Source organism: Lepus europaeus, chromosome 10 (genome assembly GCF_033115175.1).
Source record: "Lepus europaeus isolate LE1 chromosome 10, mLepTim1.pri, whole genome shotgun sequence".
Taxonomy (NCBI): domain Eukaryota; kingdom Metazoa; phylum Chordata; class Mammalia; order Lagomorpha; family Leporidae; genus Lepus; species Lepus europaeus.
Genome location: NC_084836.1, coordinates 104,986,795 through 105,006,182, shown reverse-complemented (window position 1 = coordinate 105,006,182; position 19,388 = coordinate 104,986,795). Strand labels below are relative to the sequence as shown.

At 59.6% G+C, this 19,388-nt stretch overlaps 1 protein-coding gene across 1 annotated transcript in view; it reads right to left on the bottom strand.

Moving 5' to 3' along the window:
• Positions 1–1,168: 1,168 nt before the first annotated feature.
• CTNNBL1 (catenin beta like 1) overlaps positions 1,169–19,388 on the bottom strand; it is a 168,406-nt gene continuing 150,186 nt past the window's right edge. Inside the window, exons 14-16 of the mRNA XM_062204184.1 lie at positions 7,723–7,860; positions 7,431–7,503; positions 1,169–1,382 (exon numbers count right to left, since the gene is read on the bottom strand). Coding sequence (XP_062060168.1) covers positions 1,294–1,382; positions 7,431–7,503; positions 7,723–7,860 — 300 coding nt within the window. The 3' untranslated portion in view covers positions 1,169–1,293. The remainder of the gene's footprint in view (positions 1,383–7,430; positions 7,504–7,722; positions 7,861–19,388) is intronic.

The window sequence follows — 19,388 nt, the reverse complement described above, 5'->3', positions numbered from 1 at the left end:
AAATTAGACACGGCCGTCTTGCTGCCCCGGAATCCAGGCACGCGGGCCAGCACGAGCGGAGAAGCAGGCGGCGGAGAACAGGGGCGCGGAGACCCGTGTTAGAGAGAAAGGAATTCTGCCCCTCTGGGGCGCTCAGCGCTGGCACCGCTCGGCTGTGGCCTCGGGGGTGGTCCTGGGGGAGAGCTCGTGGACCACCAGAGTGGGCAGACACAAGTCCAGCCCAGGCCAAGGCAAGGAGGGGCGGGCCACTGGGGGAGGCAGCCGGGGCCACACCCCAGGGGCCCAGGCGGGTAAGGTTGGGAACCAGCTCTCTGCGGCCTTGGGACGTGCGCAGTTGAAATGACAGCAGAGGCTGCTGCTCACCTCTGCCGTCTGCCCCGTGCCTCCGCTCCTGGAACGAAGCCTCTGGAGGGCTCAGACCCAAGGGATCACAGCCTATGTTCCCCTGAGCCCTTGCCACCAAGTCAGTGGAAGGGGGGCCCCTTCCTCATTTGAGAGACAAAGGCGAGTCCCAACCTGCACTCTCAGCTCTTAGGAGGTGCAGCAGGGCCAGGGCAGCGGCCACAGCTGAAAGGCGCTGGGTGGCCCACAGCTGGCCCCACCCTGCCCCCCTGTGCTGCCTTATGGCGAAGCCTGGGCTCCGCAGACCGCCGCTGAGAGCGGCAGGGGGCGGCAGTGGCTGCCTCGGGGGCCGGCGTTACCTGGCGGAAAACCAGAAACATCTGGGAAGGAAACAAAGGTGAAGGCCTGACCGTCTCCCGAGGTCCACTCTTCGCTCCAAGTCTGCGACACACTCCCTTCCTGTGAATTCATCAAGCCACTGACGGCCAGGCGAGCGGGTGGACGCCTGGTGTGGCCAGTGGCCATGACTGTCCCCATGGTAGAGGCAGCACGCTGGGGGCAGTGCGTGGGGACTGTAGCGCAGACAGAGCTTGCTCTGAATGTAGGCTCTGCCACTTCTCGGCCTCAGTCTACCCTTCCGGAAACTGGGGTTAACAAGGGTGGCAGGGCTGTGGTGTGGCAAGAAGGCTGTACAGTCGGAGACGCAGCGGCGCCACCTCCTGACCTCTCACGGGCCCTGTGGCTGAGCCTCAGCTGCTGGGTCTCCCGGGGAGCCCTGAGCCCTGCTGGGAGGGTGTGGGGAGGCTCTGCACAAAGGACGCTGGGCCAGGAATTCCAAAACTAGCTTTATTCTGTCCAAAAGCCAACAGCGCTGGGTAAAACCAGCTCCAGGGAGGGCAGCCAGCGCCGCCATCCAGGTCCAGGTCCAGGTGCCGGTGCCGGTGCCGAGTTCTAGAAGTTCTCCAGCAGGCCCAGGATGCGCTTCTGCTCGCTCTCCCGGAACTCCGGGCTCCGGCCGTCGCCGATGTTCTCCGCGTACTCTAGGGAATAAGGACAGGGTTAGGTGGGCCCCAGGTGACCAGGTCCCCCCAGGACTAGCTTCCAGCGAAGCACACACTGTGGTAGTGGCCCTGGGGCTCTGCCTGTGGCAGCTGGGCCCGGGTTGCCCGTCCCACACTGCTCCTGTTCCTCCCCCAGGCACGCCCCTGCTCAGCGCACTCACAGCGGACACTTCCTGCCCCACCGTCCAGGCCCCACCTAAGTCCACGTTGGAATGCAGCCCCCAGCGCAGCAGGACCGTGGGGTGGGGCCCTTGGGAGCCAGGTGGGCACCTTCACAGGAGAGGACAGGCCACAGGCCCTCGTGGGTCACTCTGATCTTGGACAGTGGGCACTGGGTACTTCGTTAGGGCAGCAGGAGGGGACCTACAGGCGCCCCTGGGCAGGCAGCGTTCTGCTGGGCCGGTGGTTGAGTGCGGACCCTGCCTGGCAGCGCCACAGAGGCAGGGTCCAGGCCCAGCCAGGACCCCGTACCCGGGAGTATGGAGACTTGGGTTCCTGCACACTCAGAGGCAATGGGGACAGAGTAACGGCCAAGCAGGTGAGGCCGTGCTGGAGGGTGACCGCCACCGAGTGAGGAGGCCACCCAGTGAGGAGACGGCGTGCGCACCTGGAGGGGGGGCGCAGCAGCCCCGCCTGCAGGTGTCCGGGCACCAAGTCCTTAGGGAAGGGCGGCCGGGATGGCCGGGGGCCACCCAGTCTTGTCCCGAGTCCCCAGCTCTCAGAACTTTCCCCGGCGGGGCCTGATGACTGGCTGGGGTCCCCAGTGAAGCACAGAGTCAGGCCCCTGCCCAGGTCTAACAACCGGGCCTCGTGGCCCTCCACGCCCTGCAGCCTGCGCCCACTCTGTTTCTGCTCCTATTCGGAGCAAGCCTTGGCGGTGCCGGCTACCTCTGGTTATTGTAGCCGCGGCAGCGGTTTATAAATATTGATCAGTTCTTCCCAGAGGTCTCGGGAAAGAGTTCTCTTGGCTGTGCGTGTGGGAGGGAGGGAGAGCGTGCAGAGGAGAGGTGCTGGGTGCTGGGGGCGGGGGCGGGGAGATGGGGAAGGGGGAGGGAGGGGGTGGCAGGAGACCACGCACACAGCGGCCCCCTCTCCACCCCTGCATTTCTAGGCTCACAATGAAAGCTCTGATGGAGCTCCAAAGCAGGCAGTGGTGCTGAACGCGTACATACGAAAGCAAACTCGCCAGACAGCAGGTTTACCGCTCAGACACGGCAGACAGGCCCTTCTGTTTATGTGGGGTGGGGGAGGGTGCGCTGGGGCCGGGGGAAGGGCAGAGACCTGGACCAGCGCTCACAGGCAGGTTCTGACCCCCGGACCTGAGGCCTTACACGCTCACCCTTTCACAAGGCAGGAGGCCGAGGGGGTGGGGTGCTGGCCTCCCCTCCCCCCCGGGAACCCTGAAGACACAGACAGCCACAGGACCGCGGCTGGGGAAGGAAACTCCTCGGGTTCAGGGATCCCTTGGTGTGAAGGCTGCACCTCTGCCGGACACTGTACTGGGCTGCGTTCAGGTGAAACCCGCTCAAAGGCGAGGGAACCTGCCCTTGGCTCGCGACGCTAACGCTAACAGGGTCACAGCCTGTAGGCGTCTGAAGTCCGTCTGGTGGGAAAGCACTCGCCGACGCCCACCCACCCCACAGGGCCTCACGTGTCCCGCCTGGGCGCTGGACCGCAAGTTGCAGGTGTCCAGGGCTTACGCGGGCTGTGCACCTCTGCCCCGCTAACTCCTGGGTCAGTGCAAACACCCAGTGCGACAGCACAGGCGGGCGTTCATCGAGCCCTTGGCGCTTGACACCCGGGCCTCAGCTGCCTGCAGCAGCCTCTCCCAGCTTCAAGGTGAGGGAGATAGGCTTATAGAGGGGGCGGCTGCAGCGTGCAACCATGCAGGGCTCCAGGAGCGCCCTCTCGGGCCACGGCAGCGAGCCCGAGCCGTCTTGTGCCTTGCTGAAAACACCCAGGTGTCCCTAGAATCCCTCCGAGCCCACCGAGGCAGAGCCACAGGGTTAGCACACAGCCCTCTCTTTCCTGCTTCCAACCCCCACCCACCCAGGGCCACAGTGGCTGTGACCAGCTGGGAGTCGCACACACAGATGTGAGTCCTATGAGCTCCTGCAGCCCTGGCACCCAGAGGCAAAGCCTGGGTTACGGAGCCCACATCGGCTTGGAACACACGTTGAGGAGCTTCTCAGAGATTTCAAGCTGTAAAGAACGAGGCAAATCAAAGGGCCTGCATCGCTTTTACCCGCAGGGAGACCTTCGGGCCCAGCATCCCCCCCACTTTCCCCTGAGACAGCCTTGGGGCTCCCCGGCCTCTGCGGGGTCTCTGACAATATCCCCTGCAGACCAAAACATTTAAGGACGGGCCAGGGTTTCCACCATTAAGTCTTGACCCAAGTTTTCCCACTGAGACGCGTTCCCAGGTCGCGGTTCCTCTGCCGCAGCCTGGGAGACGCCCAGTGGGTGGAGATGTTTACACCTGCCCCAGGCTTCCCCGAGCCCCCTCAGGCAGCCATCACAGGCCAGGAGACAGCAGGCAGGCCGGGGGCTGCCAGGAATGAGTGAGTGACGGGCACAGGCTCGCACTTCTGATGGGCAGGTATGGGGACGGCTGCTACGGCTGAACTAAGTTTTGTGTCGCGTATATTTTACCACAATTTTCAACAGTGAAGAAGCGGCCACGTCTCCTGTGCAGCTTTAAATCTCGGCAGTTCTCACCGCGCCTTCTGCCTTCTGCTGCACCCTGCGGCCCGGGCCTGACTTCACACCGCCTCTGCGTGGTCGCTTACTTCGCCAGGGGCCTCCGAAGCGCACCCAGAGCCCTGTGGTACCGGCAGGTGCTCTGGAAAGGGGGACGCCCTGGATTCTCTCTCCTAACACCTCCGGCACGGTGAGAGCGCTCCTTCTCCACGTGGTCCGATCTGCCCCTCTCTGTGCGGTGTCTCTGGTCCTTGGACCACAGTTCCCTAAGAGGGGACCCGCGGCGTCGGGCCGGGGCAGCCTGTTCCGGGAAAGGCTGGACTTGGGGAGTGCCGAGTAAGCAGACTGCAGAAGGAGGGACTTTAATGAGCCATCAATTACTCTCAGCTCTCTTGGCACTCAACAGAAAAGGAGGGAGGGAAATCGTGAGAAAGGGGACTGAAACATCACGTGCGAGTCCCCTGCTGGGCTGGCCTCATCAGCGATTTCCTGAGACCTCAAGGGACCCATCAGCTGTCATCCTGCCAGCAAAACTGGGGAAATATGTAGGCCATAAAATCAAAGAAAAAAGTCTGCATCTAATTAGTATGTTAAAGAAAAAAAGGAAGCAACCCAAACCGAAAAACAAAATTAAAATCAAAGGGGACAGGCTGGTGAGCTGCTCGGCTGCCGAGCCTTTGTTTTTTCAGGTTTCTGATGGGAGGAAGGGGAAGGAGAACAGGAGGACTTCTAAGAGGAGGGCCACGGCACAGTGGGCCTCCGCCCTCCGCGGCCCCAGGCCCAGCGACAGGGCCGAGGGTGCCCACTGCCAGGGCTGCTCACGGAGGCGCAGCCAGTGGGCGGGGGGGGCCCTTCTGCCAGCCGCCGTCTGGACGGGATGCTTTTTACTGGCCTGGGTCACAGTGGGGCCGTGCCGACGTGAGCAGGGGCGTCCACCTGCCCAGCTTTCACTCTCCCTTCCATGCTAAGGATGCCACACACCCCAGACCACTGTCTGTCCTCACCTCGAGGGACAACATCCATGTCGGCTGTCCGACAAAGGGATGCAGGCCTGCCATGTACCCCACACCCCTGAACACTGCCCAGCGGCACCCCTGGTCCAGCCAGCGCCCCGGCCTCCTGCCCTGCTGTGGGGACGCCGCTTGTTCTCTGGACAGGGCTGGAGTCGGGACCGAGGCCACGGAATCCCCTGCCATGGTGGCGCCTGTCTCTGTCCCGGGACTGAGAGCGCTCCAGCGCAGGAGTCCTGCGTGAGGAAGGTGGGCTGGGCGCCTGCCCCACCGCCAGCCCCACATCTGCGTCCCCTGGGAGACCACACGTCCAGGAGGGCAGGGGTGTGCACCTGTCTCCCGGTACCGTGAGCCTCAGGCATTCTGCGAGGGCAGGGTTTAATTCTGCATGCTGGGAGATATTTATTGGGTCCCCACTGTGCGCCTGGCCTCGCTCCAGGTGCTGAGGGGATGTGGTGGCAAGCCAGACGCTGTCCCTACGCCACGCAGCTTCCATGCTAGTGTGTGAGACAGACAAAACGAGGAAACACACACAGAAATAAGAACAACTACAGCCCACAACCGGGGCTCGCATGGAAATAAACAGGGGCTGTGAGGGGAAGAGCAGATGGGGAGGAGAGGATTCGAGGCGGAGTTGGGAGGCAGGACCGGCGGGGCTCCCCACTGCACCGCTGAGAAGGGCGCCTGGGAGCGGTGCAAGGGCCTGTGTGCAGCTGAGTGGGCAGGGAGGCAACTGGCAAGAGGCCCCAAGCGGGGGACCGAGGACGGCCTGTGCAGGTGTCCACCTGCTCCCTCGCCCAGACACTCAGTCGACGAACATCGACTCAGCACCCACTATGTGCCAGGCACCTTAACAGGCTCTGGGAATAAACGAGACACGGGCTGGCTCACACAGGGCAGATCTGGACAGTCTCAGGCGTGCGTGCTCGAGTTTGAGGGAGAAAAACACCCACCTACTACGCGGCAGCGTCTCTGGAAATCGCCTCCCTCCCGGGAGAGCTCTGTTTTGATTACAGGGATGGAGGTGTGGGGACAAATGCACGCCAGTGGAGCTGAGAGCCGTGGAAAGTTCTAATTAAACACGTGGGTGGGAAAAGCGAATGCTGTTTAGAGGCCGGAGCTGCACGTCCACACTGCTGCCCCTCGGGGAGGAGGCGGGAGGCGGCTGAGCAGCCACGCATGCGACCGCGACACCGGGAGGGGCAGGAGCGCTCGGGCTGGGCCGGGTTCATCCACGGGCTCCCCCTTCCCTCCCCTCTTTCTTGAGGCGCAAACAACCAATGCTAAGAACTCCACCTCTAAAACGGGGTTACCACCTGCTGGAGGGGGTGCACACCCTCTGCCTTCACTCACACGGTCCCTGCTCTGGACCGCCCTGCTCCCACTCACAGCTTCCCACTAGGAAGCCAGGACTCTCCCAGCTATCATCTCATTTAACCTCCTGCCCATTCTGTGAGGTCATAGAGCAAGTGGGGTCTTGCCAGAGCACAAAGCCAGGACTTGGAGCCAGCACCCGACCCCAGCATCTCCCTTCACTCATTATGCGTGTTCTCTTCACACTTCAGCGCCCACCCATAAGGTAACCCTCTTGAGTGTGTCTAGCCCAAGCCTTCATCTTAGAAACAGGTAGAGCAAGGGCCAGAGAGGAAAACGGATGTGTGTGTGGTCACCCAGCCCGCCAGGCTCTGTGAACGCCGGTGTTCCCAGGACCGGGAAGCCCAGTACAGGCCCCAGCCAGCCTCATGTGCTGGTCTTGCTCCCCAGTCAGTCCCCAGGTGGCCTGGGGGCCCTGCCTTGAGACCGAGGCTTGCTGCCTGGGGGCCTCTCCGCAGCCACTGCAGCTGGGTCAGGTGCAGCCAAAGATCCAACAGCACCCGTGGGAGGGAAGGAGACACACGGAGTGGGCACCGTCCATGAGCCCTTCCTCCCCAGGTACGGGCGCAGCTGCCAGCGCTCACAGGGCTGGAGGCAGGGCAAGGGCCGCCACACCACTGCCACAAATTCCCCACTTTCTGGCCTATACAGCGCCAGCTACTTCTCACCACGCTCTTGTTTTTTTCTTCCACTATATGCAGGTTTGGAACTGGAACTTTTGTTTTGCTTTTTTTTAAACAACTATCTTGGAGCCCCAGGGCTTCCGTTTGTTAGGTGTTCAGGTTCTGGGACTGGAGAGGCAGTGGCAGAGAACGGACTTGGTCTTCAGCGTTCAGACTGAGATGACCTGGGCACACAGTGCAGGGGTCCCGACGGCGGCTCGGCAGCTCAGTCAGCCCCACACAGCTCCCCAGAGCCCCAGACACACGGGCACCCGGCTTACCCTTGATGATGTGCCTGACGATCTTGCTGGAGCTCCCTCGCATGTTTAGGATCTGGTGGACTCTCTGGCGGATCTAAGGGAGGGAAAGAATGGGGAGGGGAGGAGAGGGCATCATTTACCCTGATAGACGCCAGAGCACCGCGTCCTGAGTATGCACCCCACCCCTGCCCTGAACACACGGCCCGCGGAGAGCGAAGGGAGGCAAGGAGAGCGCTAGCCACGCCTCTCCCCGGAGCCCCCCACAGGTGCAGGGAGGCAGGGAGGCGGGCCCTGCGCAGGGGCGCCCTCCCACCTGGGGCACGTTGGCGTTGCAGATCTCGGCCATGATGTAGCAGATGTGCTGCAGCACGAAGAGCCCGGCGTCCAGGCGCCGCAGGTAGAACTCATCATCCATGTCGTTGTCGATGATCTCGCCCCGCCGGACCATGTCCTAGGCACCGAGGAACACGGGGTCAGAGCCACACGGTCAGGGGTGGGGGAGAGCGGGCCTCGGCCTGGCCACAACACACCCAAGAACAGCAACCGCAACCACACGAGAAGACCTCCTCGGGGCGCCGCGCCCACCCCTCCCGTTGCTCGAGGCCACCTCTCAGCTGCTCCTCGTCCTCCATGGACTGCAGTGGCCCCAGGAGTAAAGCTTAGGGCTCGTTGGCTTCTAGCCGCTGAGTCAGTGCCAGGTGGCCCCAGGAGTAAAGCTTAGGGCTCGTCGGCTTCTAGCCGCTGAGTCAGTGCCACAAAGCTCACTCAGCCGAGGGCCCCGGACCCGAGCTGCGTGTCTGCCTCTCCTCATTGTGGACTCTGGTGCGGGCCTCCAGCAACAACCTCCTCACCAGGGGTGGAGAGCCCCCCTTCCCTCCCAAAGCCACTTGGGTGCGGGGAAGAAAGGGCCTTTTTCCACCAGCCCGTGTTGGTGCCCGGGAGGGACCTGCGGCACGGGCACTGCCTGGTGTGCACGCGCCCCTCTGGTCTCGGCCGTCGGCCGCACCCCTTCCATTGCATCTCACGGGGGCCAAAGCCCCAGTGATGACGAAGTCTCCTTCCCAGTCCTTTGCAACCTCACACCTGGCAAGCTCCACCTCCCCCATCCACTCCTCTCTGGTGGGCTCTCTGTATTTTTAAAAAACAAGAAACAAGCTGTATTGAGACGCAGTTCCCACACGACTCACTCACCCGTGCAGGGTGCACAATTCAATGGCGGCTGGTGTGTCTGGAGTTGCACACTCCTCCCTGTGACCCATTTTACAATGTTTCCATCCCTCCAGCGCTCCGCCCCAATCCAGCGGTTATGAACCACTGCTGGGAGATCTCTCCCCCACTCAGGGCCCTGCCCCCCTCCCCCTAGGGACTCTGGGCCATCGCTCGAGGCCTCGCTGTTCCGAAGCTGCCCCCACCTTGGCGCCTCTGCTGACTGTGGAGGGCCAACACCTGCTCCTTTCCACGCCGAGCAGGGTCAGCCAGCCCCTCCCTAGCACCACCTCGCCTCACACCTCAGTCACCTGGCTCCAGCAGCCTTCGCTGCACGGCGGTGGATGCGGGCACTGGAGGCAGAGCCTGAATTTACGGTCCTCACACCCCAGCTCAGCAAACCTCACACAGCGGCAGGGAGCGAGAGAACAGAGATGGCTGTCAGCAGCCATCAGTACTCAGGACAGCAGCGGGCGGGACCCGGTCCGCACGAGCCGCGGAAGGGCCTCAGAAGGCTGGCGCTTTGTCCGCGCTGCTGGTGACAACAAGCCATTTAATTCGGCCGGCAGTTTTACGGCCACAGTTCCTTCTGACAGCTCGGGCTCCTGTCACTGACAGAGCCCTGGGGACCCTGCTCTCCACTCCCCCAAACTGAAGGGGCTGGTGGCCGTGGTCATCAATCCACAAGGAGAACCCCGCGGGGACCACGGAGCCGAAGACAGTGTGCGGCTCACTGCCCAGGGGGCCGCTCTCCAGCAACCGGAGGCTACTTTTCACCTCGATCCTAAAGGCCCTGTCTGCGCCACACAGCGAGGGCTGAGGACGGCCAGGCCCGGCCCTGCCCGCCACGCCACCACCACCAATTCCTAGCTTCATTTAGTAGCAAATTCCTCGGTCGTCTGGTACTGGCGCTGCCGCTCACGAGCTAGTCCTGGGGCACGGACTGGTGTCCGAGCGGTTAGAGAGCGGGCCTCTTCAGTATCTCATTTACTCATCATCACACTTCCTGCTCCGGAACTCCTCAGCGTTCAGCAGCCGGACTCTGAGCTGGCCTCACGCAGACAGCACCTGGTGCCAAGACTGCGTTTCTAGAATGGCACAGGGTGGAGTGGCAGCACTGGCCAATGTGAAGAGGGCAGGGCAGGGCAGGGATGGCAAACCCCACTGCACACGTTGCTCATCAGCCCAGCATCACCCCGTCACGAGACGCTAGAGCCCTGGGCGGGGCGTCCTGTGTCACCCACTTCTGCTGTGCTGCGGCGCTCAGAGCCCACTCTGCGCTAAGTGCCAAGTGGTAGGGGCAACAACCACCCCGAGTGCTGGGCCGAGGCTGGTGGAGGAGGAACATGGAGGTGAGGGTGAGCTCTGGTCTTGGTGCCCCGCACAGCTGGCTGTCTGGGGAAGTCACAGAGACAGGGGAGTGACAGGAAAGCAAGGAGACAGAGTAGGCCACAAGTTAAGAATAACCACAGGTGGCAAGTGATGACCGGGGTGGGCTGAAGTACCAGGGCGTCCTGGAAGGAGTGACTTTGGGCAAGGTTCCAACGCTCGTGATGGGCACAGACAGCAGAATCGGTGTCTTACGGGAGTGGACAGTACGTTGCCCCAAGCCTCATGGAAGAGGCCGCTTGTCCGCCACTTTTCTGCTCACCAGTCCACACAAACAGGCCTCCTCACTCCTCCCTCAGTCTCTAAGCTACAATCACAGAGCATTTCCTGCGACCCCAAGCAGACATGGCTTTTCAGTCCTGGATGTGTGCCTGTGGTCATGCACCTGCTGATCCAGCCGTGTGTCTCTTCCCTCTGCACGTCCTATGGAAGCAAGAGATGGGCTGTACTCATCTCCACACCTGAGAAATCACCTCACACCGCACTTGTTGCTGCCAAGTGGACTCTCGGAAAGCATTTGCCAAACAAAGAGTGAAAGGCAGGCAGGCAGAGGTTTAAGGCTATCTCATGAGCCATGTGTGCAAAGGCTCCATAAGCTTGGGGCAGAGGAGAAACATGAGGCAATGGAGAAGGACAGTGACTTGGAGGACTGGCTGATGGGAGAGCAGAACGCTGGCCAGAGACGGAAGATCCCATGGGCTGCAGACGGCAGGTCAACACTGCAGGAATAAGAAACGCAACGGTGCTGGGATGGACACATTGGCTTAAAGCTTCAGGAAGAGTGCATGGCAGGGAGGGCATAGCATCGGCGCAGGTGAGAGGCAGATCAGAGGAAAAGAGAAGAGAAAGGGGGAGCAGGGAGGGATGGACACGGGAGATGGGCGCCAGGAGTGGTGGAACTCGCTCGCTCACTCACTCACCACTCCATAAAGATTTCCTGAACACCTAGCTGTGCCGGGCGTCGAGCGACGTGCTGGGGCAGCAAAGATAAAGAAAACGGTCTACACAGTCAAGGAGCTTACGGTGTAAAACGGTTAACAGACACGAACAAGTCTAAACGTAATGATGGCTATGATATCTCAAACCACCCTGAGAGCTGTGGGAGGCAGGAGGGGAGGAACGGGAGTCCGGGCTCCAGAGGAAACGTAACGTCAGAGCTGGGACTTGAGGCAGGCCGACAGGCTGGAAGGCCATTGCAAGCAGAGTGCGAGAACGTGGAGAAAGGCGTGGGAAAGTCAACTCGGCCAGCGTGGCGAGAGCAACCGTGGAATGCCAGCATCTCCGATGGAAATGTCGGGAAGGCGGGACGGAGGGTTTTTGGCCTACGTGGTTTCAGCTGTCGGTGGGTCATGTCATCGTTGATTATCACATACCCTGTATGAGGTGGCCAGAATAAGCAAAGCTCCCTTCGCTTGTCCACTGAAGATAGCTACTTGTGGCACTGAGGGCTTCCTCTGCGCTGGCCATGGGCCATGCTCCACCTGCACGAACTCCCCCTCCCTTGTCTACACTGGGAGGCGGGATTCCCACCCCCGCTGCAGAGGGGGAGCTGGGCTCAGGCAGCGCAACCGTTCCCATGCCTGTGGGAAGCCACTGGGATTCAGACTCAGGTCTGCTCTTTTCACACCACCATGTTTGTGCGTGTAGATTTCTGAGGTGTCTGCGAATAAATGGACAAATAAGAGTGACAGAGAGGCTCAAGGTCGGGCTTGGCGAAATCAAGTTTCTCTAATCAGGTCAGGGTGCCCCTGGTGCTTCTTTCCTTCTTCACACTTTGCCCCATAATCTGATTTCCTCTAATAGCCAGGCGCACGCTGTACCCTTTGGATTCTCAATACTGTCATGGGCTCAAGAGAGCAAGGTCAAACTCCAGTTTCTCCTCTTTTGCCTCCAGCCTCCGAACTTCTCTGATACTGTTGAATCCGACATTCTACTTTTAGACACACGGCCACATGATTTGAAAGTGAAATTTCCAAATGTGACTACGGCTATCTCCTGGAAAGGCGTCGCCCTCGCTGCGCTGAACACGCTAGAGATGAAAGGGCGATTGGCTTCTGAAGACCCAGTCTCTGCCCTGCCAGTTTTAGAAGCGCCATAGAAACCAGCCAGCAGCGGGGCTGAGGGCTGTCAGGATGGCCCCTTATCTGGCCTGTTACCACTCGGTGGTGTGGAATATTTACTGCCGGGCGGATTCCAGGAGGCTGAGCACAAATGTGTACTCAGTGTTTAAGGGGAAAATAAAAGGAGCAGAGAGATTATCTATCACTCTGATGGAGACTAAGGAAGGGAGGCAGCCTGGGCACAGCTTGCGCAGGTGCCACCTCAAGCTGTGGTCTGTTTCCAAAGAAGATGGCCCGTCACCCTTTCCTCTCCACCGCGGCTTATGATCTACAGGCAGCGTCAGTGTACTACATGCGGATGAGTGAACTGTTGCCTCCCTTTCTCCGCTTCCAGGACGCCACATGAAAAGCCGGTCTGCAGACAGGGAGCTGATATGGCTCCCTGGACACCTGCACGTGATGAAATAGAACTTCGCACAGCAAGGTTCGAAGGGTGTGGGAAACAGCAAGATGGCTCTCGGCACCGCTCTGCTCATAATCACAAGCTGGGATTCAGTCTTTGGAGAAATGATATAGAAATTCGAAGCCTTAAGAAAATTCCTCATGAGGCCTGCATTATGGCGTGGTAGGTAAAGCCACCACCTGTGATGCCAGCATCCCGTAACGACACCTGTTCGTGTCCCAGCTGCTCCCCTTCTGATCCAATTCCCTGCTCATGTGCCTAGGAGAGCAGCAGAGGATGGCCCAAGTGCTTGGGCCTTTGCACCTGTGTGGGAGACCTGGCAGGAGCTCCTGGCTCCTGGCTTTGACCTGGCCAGCCCTGGCATTGTGGTCATCTGGGGAGTGAACCAGAGGATGGAAGATTCTGTCTCTCCCCCCTCTCTCTGTAACTTTCACAATAAATAAATAAATCTAAAAAAAAAAATCATCACACACTTCTCTCCACCTTCTTTCTCATAGAAGTTTCCAAAACACTGGAGGCGCCTGATCTAGAATCCTGCTGGTTATGCATGAGCGCTACTAGGTAGGACCTGGGTTTGCCCAGCTCACCAGGAGTAGACAACAAGTGTAGCCAGCCAGAGATCAGGCTGCGGTCCAGCCTCTGGAGTACACGGATGCCAAACGAACAGGTCACAAGTATCACATTCTAAAGGGCGTACCGACTGCCACGCCTTCCTTCTCTCTCTCAGGACTCACCGACGGCACAAGAGGCACGAAAATCAGACCCTGGGACCAGTCTGAGCCGTGCAGTATCCGTTTCAGAGCAGCTCCCGTGCCACTGCGGGACAGGCAGCTGGCACCTTGGCCGGGCCATTTCACCATGACTTGGGCATGTGGAGAAAGCGTGCTTCACGTGGGGTTAAAGAGAACGTCCAGGAGAGCAGTGACCTCCTTCTGTGCAGGACCTGTATCTCACTTGAGCTTCAGAGCAGGATCGTGGCGTGTGCTGGGCAGGAAGGCGGGTGGAGGGGCTGCCTGGCCCTGGGGCACTGGGAGCTCCCCGGCACCAGCACGTTTCACTGCCCACAGCAGGGCACCTGCACGAGCCTCGCCTGCTGGACACGGCCCGGGGACGGGTACGTACAGCAAACACCATTTTCAGATTTCACAGATGGCAAAGTCGAGGCAGATGTCAAACAGCTGTCAGTGAGTTTCGGGAGATCTGATTGGCAAATGATTCCTGAGTCCCAGGCCTTTGCCATTCGTCCCTTTGCTCTGGCACGACACGGGGGCGGGAGCAGAGTTAAGGAGAGGGAGATTTCCTGAGCCAGGCACTGTTCTGAGCACCGTCACGGGTTTCTCACTTTTCCACACGCGAACTCTGGGAGGTGAGATCCATCAGGACGCCCACTCTCCAGCTGGAAGCTGAGGCTAGAGACAGGACTCTGCCAAGGCTCATGGTGGACACAGGACAGAACCCCCCAGACCTGGCTCCAAATCCGTGCTCGCTCCCGTAGCTCAAAGAAACAGTCTTTGTTTTATGGGCTGTCCCAGTGTAGCAAAAGGATGGGCTCTTCCTCCTTGTGCCGTATTTGGGGCTAATGCAAACCAGCAGCATTACAGGCCCCGGGGCGTCATGGCTTACCTTTTCCTTAAAAATTGAAGAAACTTGCAAAATCTATAGCTGGAGCAGCAAACTCCACAAGCAATTTGGGAAAAAAAATTTTTTTAAAAGAGAGAGACCGTGTTAGGTTTGGCTTTGTTCATTGCATAAGAGAGGGTGAGAATGAAAACGTGGATGGTAATTCAGCACATTAAGCAGAACAGGCTGCGATTCACGGCAGCAGAAGCCGCTAAAATAACCAGACCCATCTCCAAAGGCAGCCACGGAGGTGGCACGTGGAGCCGAGCAGCCATTTCTGCAAGGCTGTGTGTTGCCCTCTCCCAGCCACGTCCTCACTTCACATGTGGCTGTCTCCAGCAGCACTAGCAACTCTCTGCCTTTCCAGGGATAGGTTGCTGGCCTCCCAGCGAGCACGGGATGCCGGGATGCCGGGATGCTGTTTCCAATCTGCCCGCCAGAAGGGGAAGAGGCTGCTGTGAAGCCAGTACCGCCCCCTGCTGCCTCGGTGAGAGGCGGCGTGAGTCAGCTAAACACAACGCCCAAGAGACCGCACAGTCCCTGCCTGCAGTCCCGGGTGGAAGTGCCCAGACACCGGAACAGGGCCTTCCTGGTGGAGAAGGCCCTACAAAGGCAAGGCTTGCTCAGCCAGGGAAACTAAGGCTGGAGAATCAGAGTGAGGAATTTTTCTTTTGAGAATGCATTGCTAATGATGGCAGCTCTGGTAAAAGACCTGGGGTCTCAGGCCAGAGCTCTGCCCACACGGGGGCCGGCGAGGCGAGCATGTGCCAGGTTTAACAAGCAGTCTCATTCTTCCTCAAAATGACCCTGTAATGTCCCTACTGTGACACACATTTCCCAGGTGAAGAGAGCGTGTATGCCACAGAGGGGACGTCTAACCTTGGGCTCATGTTCTTCGTAGGTACCAAGGTGCCTCCATCACAGGTGTGGCCTCATCTCTACTTTTACTTAACACCTCCTCCTCCCGCAAAACAGAGCGCCAGACAGCTCCTCTGATCTTTGGTAACAAATAAGCCAGTCCCCAGAGAACCGCAGCCCCCAGGAGAGCAGACAGCACGCACCCCCAGCAAGTGGCGATCTTGTCGGGAGGACAGACAGACAGTATCTGTCCTACCCATGAAGATCTACAGCTGCTGTGGAGGGAGAGACAGACAGAACGCGGGCCAGGAGGACTCACAACCACAGCCGCCCCTCCGGCCCAGTCACTATTCTAAGTGGCTTCTATACACTGACTTAGTTCATCCTCCCCACAGCCCCACGATAGGCGCTATCACCCCCATCCTTTTCTGACGAAGAAGCAGAAGCACGGAGCTCAGGTCACTGGCTGGGGAGCCAGCACCCAGCGGGCGGGAGGCGGGGCCAGGGTCTGCACCCTGTGGTCTGGCTCCTGAGCCCCTCCAGGTTGTCTCAGGGAAGGCTCCCGGCCGCAACTGATGGGGAAGCCCGCGGCGGCCCGCTGGCTCCGCGGCCGACACTTGGCGTGCATTCGCTGACGAATCTATGTGCCAAGACCCTGAGATACACAGCCAGCTGCAGGACAGGGATGCGGGAAGATGGCACTGAGAGGGGTTCCTGGCAGAGCAAACAGCAGCAGGCCGATGTCTAGAAAGCTTGAGAAGGCACGCGTTCAGGGAGTGCGGCTGCTGCAGACCGGCCTGCCCATCCCAGAGCAGCAGGTGGGAGCCAACCCCAGATCACACCCTGACGGTAAGGCAAAACCTGCGCTCCTGTGCTGGGGTACGGAGGTGGCAAAGATGAACTTTCATTCTGGAAAAATCTCTGGCTGCTGTGTAGGAAGTGAACTGGAGGGCATAGACCTAGAGATGGGAGATGAGCTAGTTGTGAGGGTGCTGCAGTAACATAACACGGGAAGGGGGCGAGAGCCTCCAGCGAAGCCAGGTGAAGGCCAGGCTTCTGACCGGGTCAAACGCGGGGGCGGGAGGCGGGGGATGGGCTGCCAGCTGGGCCTGGACACGCTGAGTCAGAAAAGCCTACGGGCCATGGGCAGGCGCCATGGGCAGGCGGCGGAGACAAGGAGCCTGCGGAGGTCTGGGAGGCCTGGCGCACAGCCCTGTCTCACCAGACCTCGCAACAGGCCTGTGAGGTGGGTGAGAGAGAGCCAGGCAAAACAGAGTGCCCCATGCACTGGGCAGGGGTGGGAACAGAACCCGCTGCGCTTGGGAAGGGGTGAGGAGAGAGCAGAGGGGGTGAGTGGGCACCTGGCCGAAACAGTGGGTGTCTAAGAGAAGAAAACCCTCTCCATCACTCTTGTTCTGGCAAATTCCCGTACTGGGAGGCGTGGCTTGACGAAGAGGGGAGAGGAGGGCTCGGTGGGATTCTGTTTTTTCAAGTGGCACAGCTTGCAGAAGGGCCAATGGTAGGCTCACACCTCTGCCGGCTGCACCCTGGCCCGCACTTGAGGGCCACGTGCCTCCCACACCCGTCCCTGCGCTCCACCCCCATTCATGCAGATCTTAAGGCGAGCGTCAAATGCCAAGGAAACGGCAGAGTTGAAGACGGCAAGTCCTGGGGACACTGTTTCATTACAGAGTCCATCTTTTTCTTTCCAGGATAAAGCCTGGAATGATTTAACTGTGGCAAAATTAGCATGCAATTTGTAAGTCATTACGGCGCAAAGTATGTGGTGGGAACACTTTATTGAATCAACCTGCTGAGTGCAATTTTCCCAGGAACTAAAAACGGAAACCCTCTCTCAAGGCTCGCTCTCCCCCTCTCTCAGAAAGCCCTGCCAGCACCTCTGTAATTCCACCTCGCCCCCGACGCTCAGGAGCCAGGCGCGCTCTGCACACTGAGCCACCAGGAGCTGGAAGGAGCCGACGAGCAGGCCGGCGGCTGCCCCACACTGGGACCTTGGTGTGTTCTGGCTGTGGTAGTTGTGGGAGCCCGGTGAAACCTGCAGAGACAGCAGCTGGGACATTCACCCAAGGCCGGGGCTGCGGCTCTCCAGAAGCCCCGGAAGCAGTGCCTGCCCTTTAAACGTTCAGGTCAAATCTTGCTAACCAGGAACCCCTGGGATACATCCACATGTGCTGTCGCCCTAGAATCGCACGGTCACGGAGCAGAACTGGAAGGCAGCGGGCCACGGCCCCAGATGTGGGAGTGTCTGCCCTAACAGACTCCTCCAGGTAGGGGCAGTTTTCCTTAGGGAATGTTGCTGCAGTTACGCCAAGGAGTCTACAAGGTGGGGCTGGACCACTTCCCACAATGAGGTCAATCACAGAGAATACAAGTTAGGGTTGGAAATGAGAGCAAAGGAGTCACGTGGGAAGCCCAGGGTGAGCCGTAAGTCCAGGGAGAGACACGAACTCACCGACTGCGGAGCAGCCCTTCATTTGCTGAGTGTCAGTCCCGAGACTATGATGAACAAGAAAGATTATGGTCCCAGAGACGGGGAGTAAACAAACGAATGGAGTAATTACAGGCTGGCAGGCAGCCGGGGAGGCGGGGCTTCACAGGAGGAGACGGCTGGGAGAGACTCGCAGCGGAGGAGGCGACAGCGAGAGAAGAGCCGAGGTGGAGGGGAGGAGCGGAGGCGAGGGCCACAGGCAGGGAGGGCCACAGGCAGGGAGGAGGTGTCCAGCAGTGGGCAAAAGCAGGGAAGGGGGCTGGCACTGTGGCATAGCAGGTAAAGCCGCCGCCTGCAGCGCCGGCAGCCCATATGGGCACCAGTTTGAGTCCTGGCTCCTCCACTTCCGGTCCAGCTCTCTGCTACAACCTGGGAAAGCAGTGGAAGATGGCCCAGCTCCTTGAGCCCCTGCACCCGCGTGGTAGACCTGGAAGAAGCGCCTGACTCCTGGCTTCAGATGGGCACAGCTCTGGCCATTGTGGCCATTTGGGGAGTAAACCAGCAGATGGAAGACCTCTCTCTCTCTCTCTCTCTCTCTGCCTCTATAACTCTGCCTTTCAAATAAATCAATCAATCTTTAAAAAAAAAAAAAAAAAGGCAGGGAAGGGCTGGCCTTGCAAACTCCTGCAGTGTTAGGGAGTTAGGACACTCTGTGTGTGTGTGTGTGTGTGTGTGTGGTTGCTAACAGTCCCGCAGAGGAAAGCAAAGGTTCTCTGACCATCACCTGTGTGCAAGGCCCTGTGTTGGAGCTTTTGCATATGACATTTGTCGTCAGTGAATTCTCCACCTATGTGATGTCTCAAAGTACACAACTGGGTGCACACCTCAAACACAGAATGCCAGAGGAAGAGCGTGCAGCAGGGCTGGGGCCAGTCCAGGCTTCTCCACGGCTGGATAATTAGGGGAAGGCTGGCTCCACAGCCCAGGGTCTCCCACACGCCCCCTCACCCAAGGAAGCCTCCTATCGTTCCTCTGCGGACTCTCCCCAGCCTGGGATGCCTGACGCATCTACCTTTTAAGGCTTAGCATGGGCGTGGACTCATCCACAGGACTGTTGGGGTGACACCTCCTGCTCCAGGAGCCGCAGTCGCAGCCCCCCTCCCGGGGCCCACCCTTTCACTGGCACTTCCACTGCTCAGCCCGGCCAGCGCTGGCCCAGTGCCTGCAGAGAGCCTAATCAACATTTGCTAATGACCAGTGAGCCTTGGTCAACTGCAAACCCTGGACACTTGGCCAGTGCCCAGGGAAGTCAGACGTGACAGGTGGGGGGGGGCTCTGGGACACCGAGAGTGTCAATACCTTTGTCTCGGCGGCAGACTTGGGCAAGTATGTGAGACACTTATTTGGTCTTGACCTGACACTCACTGTCATCAAAATGCCTGAGGAATAAGCATGTAGTTCAAATCAACAATTATTTGCCTAGATCCCGACTGGTGTAGGCCATTCAGATTTAATGGGCAGGAGACAGACTGACTGTGCCCGGAGAGAGGCGAGGAGGAGGTCGTGTTGTGCTGTCACCGTACAGCTGGGGTGCCGGCAGCAGACGCTGCTCACGAGCGCGCCCCTCACCCCTGCCGCCCTGGCTCTCTGCTCAGCACTAACGGCCTTGGAGCGTGTGCCAGTGCTCAGCAAAACGGCCTTGGCATCAAGGAGACGGCTGTTTGTCAGGGAATGGCGAGGCCCCAGTGCCGTGGCACACAGCGGCTCTGCATGTGGGGGCGGGGCAGCTGCAGCGCTGGCTCTCCATCAGGGCTAATGAATTTCACACCTTCAACGACGATAACAGATAATCTTGTGGGAAGCAGGCCAAGCTGCCACACAGCCACATGCGAGGATGCCCTACACGCCAACATCCAAGCACTCACCTAGGCTTC